This window comes from Liolophura sinensis, chromosome 12 (assembly GCF_032854445.1).
Source record: "Liolophura sinensis isolate JHLJ2023 chromosome 12, CUHK_Ljap_v2, whole genome shotgun sequence".
NCBI classification, from domain to species: Eukaryota; Metazoa; Mollusca; class Polyplacophora; order Chitonida; family Chitonidae; genus Liolophura; species Liolophura sinensis.
The window spans coordinates 7,405,578-7,411,855 of NC_088306.1; the positions used below are offsets into that span (position 1 = coordinate 7,405,578).

Consider the following 6,278-nt stretch of genomic DNA (forward strand, 5'->3'; position numbering starts at 1 on the left):
GTTTCTACACTCTGTAGGTATGAATGATCCGTTAACCTTGAGCCGGAACTCATAAAAGTGGTTTCCGTCACTAAAAATACGGTCCAATGATACGTACACAATGGCTGTTTTCTGTAGTGGTTTTTTTTCCTTCTGTCTGTGTACCCATGAATCACTTGATGAATACACAGGCAATGTAACCATTAGTCATACTAATATCATTATATGGTGTCTCAAGTGATTTCGCCACAATATAAAATATGAGGTCAGTGATATTATCTCTGACCGTAATGACATCTAATAGTCAATTGCTTCAGAAGAGATGTCTTCCTGCATCATTGAACAGTTCGGAAACAACTACCAGATACTGGGACCTTTTCTGGTACAGGCGTATGAGACGTCCCATCTCGCTGCATGCAAATTGGCATCTGACCAAGATTGTGACGTGTTTTAAGACAGCTACCACTGGTTCGGCACGGCTTTTCCCCACGATGCCTCGGTGGCCGAGTTGTTAGGGTGCTAACGCAGTAAAATGACGCTGGATCCTCTCACCAATATCTGACTGTTATGAGTTCAAATTCAACTTATGCTGGCTTCCTCTCCGGTTGTACGTGGGCAGGTCTTCTGGCGGCTTTCGGATGGTCGTGTCTTTCTCCCGGCCACTGGTTCAGTTTCCTTCCACTGTAACTGTGTAACTGTCGTCGTGTAAGCGAAATATGTTTGAGCTCGTCGTAAAATATCAATGAATTAAATGAAAAAAATTGTTTTCTCCATAACCTTGACAAATACGTGGCGAGGGCTGCAAAGTTTTCTCTATTTTGGGTTGGTCTAGCTTTTAGTCACGCCACCATCGTGTAGGTGTTACCCATCTACCGATGGAAAGACACTACGTCATACTGTGTGTGTTCAATTTGGTCACGTATAATCCATATTCGCTTAGGTCACACTGATTTCCTCCCAGGTCGTACTTACATACGACTTACTTATGACAGACAAGCCAACCCCTATAAACATGACCTGCTGAGGCATACTTGTATTCTATGCTGAAAAATTCTCGACTGAAACAAAATGCATTCACACAGACATACTTGCCTTACAACAATATTTAGAAAGTTGTTCTGGAAATTGATCTCGCGATTATTTAGAGGCCTGGAGCGTCCGTTATAACTGACGGTACGAATGTCTGGTACGTAGCACGGTGATATAGTTGTTTAATGTTTAAAAAAAGACCAAAATAAAATTTAATTGAACTCCTTTAATTTGTGTTTTACTTCATTTTATAGTGAAGATATTAAAAACCTCAGTTAGAACTCAAGTATTTATATTCAATTTTAATACAATTTAACTTTATTCACACAACCATTATAATTTCATTTCTTTTACTTCCAGATTACTAGATTCTGGTGAAACAGTTTGCGCTGCTCATAAAGTGCAGATAACCATGGCGTCCAATAACAGTTTCCATGGCAACCGATCCGTGGAAGAGGCGGAAATGTTGAAGTTTGTGTTTTCCATCGAGTCCGTTCTCATACCTATAATCATCTGCATCGGACTGATTGGAAACACCATATCGGCCATCGTATTTTTCCAGCCCAATCTGCGAAAGACTTCGTGTTCACTGTATCTGGGATCGCGCGCTATTAGTGACAACGGCTTTCTCGTCTCGCTCTTTGTGATCTGGATTCACAACATGCGCGTGGACGTGTTTCGAGCCCCGGGGATGTGCCAATGTGAGGTGTTCTTTTCGTACCTCTGCGCTTTCCTCTCTGTCTGGTACGTCGTCTGGGTGACGGTGGAGAATTACTACAGAATTTGCCGTCCATTCAAAGTGGCCACATTCTGCACGGTCAGGAAAGCAAAGATCGTCATCTGTGTGACTTTAATTATCGGTTGCTGCTTCTATTTCGTTTCCTTAATCACCACCACCACATCACTGTACAGAGGGATTAGAGATTGTGTCGGTCATAGGGATTACATGTTGATCAACACCATTTTGTCGTACGGAGACACCTTGGTCACTTTGGTGATACCGTCCGTTGTGATCATCTTAACAACGGGCAGAATCGTCTACAGCCTAATTCTCTCGTTTAAAAAGAAACAAGCACCGACGAAAAAAGGCTCAGGGGCAATGCAGACGAAGGTTACTCGTCTTCTCTTTTTCGTCAGTCTTATTTTCTTGGTCTTGAATCTACCCAGTCACACATTCCGTCTGAAAATGACAGTGGAATCCTGGATTAGCGACAGCTTGGCGCAAAATATGACTCCGACGAACTACTTATTACAACATCTATTCCAGCAAGTCTACTATCTTAGTTTTTCAATAAACTTCTTCCTCTATGTCACTTTAGGAGAATCCTTCCGCCAGACATGTCTTCAGGTATTCTGCAAGGGACTACAGGGAAGATTGCAGAGAAAACGGTCGGAATGCACGTCTGACAAAAATCAGTCAGAAACGTCTGTCCGTTTACTGACCACAAATACCGCGACAGGTTCTGGGTAAACCTGACGTACTCACGACACAAAAGACAAACAACTATCCACAGCTCCCGGAGTTGTGGTTAACCTTTGTTATCTCGCCATTGGCAAACTAAATGGGAATGTGATGTTTATTATTGTACGTCAGATATCTGTTGAAATAGCAGTGTATCCCTTCTGTGGATTCAACCACTCGGCATTGTTCATACAACTGCATGTCACAGTGCCGCAGCGACACGACATTGTTGCGTAGAAGCTGGGCATTGTAGAACAAACCTTGCAGCACCACACGCATGTAACAAAACAGTGTGTGCACACCAGGAGCAGGGAAACGTACCTCGACGAAAATGTACTGAACGTGGTGTACAATAAAGCACGGCTGCAGGGGGAATCAACTGATACCAAGGCCCAAAAAGAGTCCTGAATAGTCTGATAGAAATCGGCGTTTCTTTATTGCAATTTCAGATCGAATTTTTGCCTCAATAGTAATCATAAAATATTGCTAGTTTATGCAGCGTTATTTGGTAAAGTAATTGTTGGCAATGTTTCTTGAACGGAAGACGCCGGAGAAATGTGTTTCAACCTGAACAAAAGGATTCTTGTATATTAGCTACGACCAAAAAGTGAGATTTATAAACTGTACAACTGTAGACAGTACTGACCTAAAACGATTACGACCTCTGTTCCACGGGCTCCAAAGAGTGATTTATTGTATATCACTGCGGGTTTACAGGTGTAAAAACAAATGCAGCCTGTTGACTTCAGAAGACTACGAAAACTGAAAATTTACTTCTAGACATAGTGTGCAAAATGTTGCTCGTACTTTCACTAGGAGAAAACCACATTTAAAAATAAGATTTTATATGGTGGATAATTGGGACTACTTCTTAGTATAAACTTTCTTTACGTAAGAGTGTTCTAATTGAAGAGGAGCCTCCGTTGCCGATTGGTTAGCGTGCCAGCGTGCCGAAATGACTCAGTCCAGCCCATGCTGGCTTCCAGTCTGTTGATACATGGGAATGTCTGTCAGCAGCCTCCGGATGATCGGGAATTTCCCTCTGGCCCTGCCTGGTTTCCTCCCATCATAAAGCTGACCGGCGTGGTGTAAGTGAAACACCAATTAAGCAAGTAATTGAGGATGTGACGACATGTTTAATGGATTTAAATGTGGTGGAACATTCAACGCACGTAAACATTATAGCAGAATTTGATCATATTTATAATTTTCAGATATTCATAAATGTGTCTTATCATAATTCAGATGGAACTCATGTTTGTATTAAAATACGTTTATGACACACGTACCAAATACTTGTTTAAAAGGAATAAAGGATAAATACCAAACGGTGTTCCAATATACTCATCGTACAAAAATTGTATTCTAGCGATATTTTCTGGTGAATGAAAAATTACAAAACAATATTGGAATCCATATTTAGACATAACTTTTCATTCCCTTTAGTATAATGTTTGCAATGTTTTTTATTTGTTCTTCCCTTTTAAAGTACCCGTCTTTTGATACATAATTGCGTGTTTTCAGCATCCCCAGAGCACTATTATTTTCATTTATTTATTTGATTGGTGTTGTACGCCGTACTCAAGAATATTTCACTTGTACGACAGCGGCCAGCATTATGGTGAGACGAAACACTATCGTTTTCCAACACCCTGGACTATTTAGTGGTTTATTTATTTATTTGATTGTTATTTTACGCCGTACTCAAGAATATTTCACTTATGCGTTATGGTGAGACGAAATACTATCATTATCTCACTTACACGACAACGGCCAGCATTATGGTGAGACGAAACACTATCATTTTCCAACACCCCGGAATATTAATTTATTTATTTATTTATTTGATTGTTATTTTACGACGAACTCAAGAATATTTCACTTATGCGACGGCGGCCAGCATTATGGTGAGTGGAAACCGGGTAAAGCCCGGAGGAAACCCACGACCATCCACAGGTTGCTGACAGACCTTCCCGCGTAAGGCCGGAGAGGAAGCCAGCATGAGCTTGACTTGAACTCACAGCGACCGCATTGTTGAGAGGCTCCGCACCCCGGATTAAATACCATTGGCATTATTTAATCCTTCACTCTCTGAACGTCAAACACTACAATTTGACAATAATAGCGGTTTTCCTGAAGAAGGTTTTTTACGGGTAGTAATCTTATGTACAAAAACAATGGCATTGAGTTTATCGTAGTGACGTCACAAAAGCGCTTGCCTCTCTTTCACCAAGTCACATGAGACCTGGGTTAGACCCCACACTCGGACATATTCTCCTGTCTACATTATTCTCGCGTACTGTATGGTTAAAAGCGGTCTTATGAGGTCACACATCAATTTCGCCGAAGACTGCTTTCCTTCCAAGTCTATAGGACGAGGAAAAGTTTGCCAGTAAATCATGAAGGGAGTGGATTACCCTGGGTACCCCGTTTCATCCAACGTAAAACTGACTGCCATCGCTCAAATGAAAAGTTCTTGTGTTTGACGTTTCTGGACCCACGCAAAATAGAAGCATATTTATATACATATTACCTAAAATGTCTTGGAATTTTTCACCAACTTATGGCCGTGTTGAAAAAATTGTCACACACAATGGAAAACAAAAATCGACAAGAGGTCGTATTTCACCGCTTAAGTGCGACCATTTGCCAAGTGTCACGTTGTCGTCGCTGCTCTGGTTGTACTCTTTATAGTGTACGTTTTTTTTATTATATTAGTAGGTGAAACGTAACGTTAAGTCATACGTGATTTCACAAATCTAGTGCAGTAGAGCAATTAATTGGTGACAAATGCCAAGAAATTATAGCTGACCTAATTCACTCTCTGGAAAATGTGAACGGTAACAGATTCGACGAGCTATGAGTACATAAAAAAGGAACACTGAATTCTCAAGAGCTCAGTCAGTGACGACTTTAATCCATATTTTGCCTCCCTTCTATGCACAAAATATTTTTTTACGTTACAATGACAATATTTGTCACTTTTAACTGTAATTATTAGGTGATAACATTTCTGAAATAAACCAAAAACAACGAATTCCCCAGTGTGACGTTACCAGAAGCTCCATTTACCTCTTCTGCCTAAGTTACAACGGAATCCTTTTATGATATTGTTAGGAAATGTGTGGGTTTTAATTCAACACACCAAATCAATCAGGCATCGAGAGACTAACAAAGTGTACACGTACTGCTGTCATTACCCGAGGGAATAGAAGGTAATTCCAGATTGATGCTAGAAAATTGACAGATAAACGATAGGGATTATAAAGTTTGACACGTTTACTTTGGAATGGACATGCTATATGATCTATATTGACAGATCCAATAGGTAAGATGAAACATAACTTAATATTGTAATATTTAGGCGGGCCCTCGCGGACACAATCTCCAGATGTGTTACACTCGCGTAAGGCTGATAAATAGAAATGGTTTATAATTGCAGTCTGAATGACAACTTACAAATTCAACGCCATTTTAAACCAGTAGATCCTTGGAATAGTCTGATGGTTTCAGTAACGAGAGGCATTTTGGTAGTTTCTATGAGTCAATTTATACATAGCTGAATATAGTGTGTTTTCAAAGAAACAGGCTATAAGCTGTTTTCGAAATCACCTCACGGAAATCGGTAGTGATAAGTATCAAAATTTAAAGTTCAGTTACTTTAGTCCAGTCATTACATGGAATATGTAGATGACATCCATCCAACTGTTTCCCTAGCCAGCGCATGTTGTAAACATCTGAAGTTCACAACACGTTTCGGGTTAAAATTGTGGTAATTGACATGACATAATTGTAACTGTCAACATTT

General features: G+C 40.2%; 1 protein-coding gene across 1 annotated transcript; it reads left to right on the forward strand.

Annotated features, from left to right (window-relative positions):
- Positions 1–1,420: 1,420 nt before the first annotated feature.
- Positions 1,421–2,479, forward strand: LOC135479400 (FMRFamide receptor-like). Its single transcript, XM_064759224.1, has one exon. The coding sequence runs from the start codon at positions 1,421–1,423 to the stop codon at positions 2,477–2,479; it is 1,059 nt and encodes a 352-aa protein (XP_064615294.1).
- Positions 2,480–6,278: the final 3,799 nt, after the last annotated feature.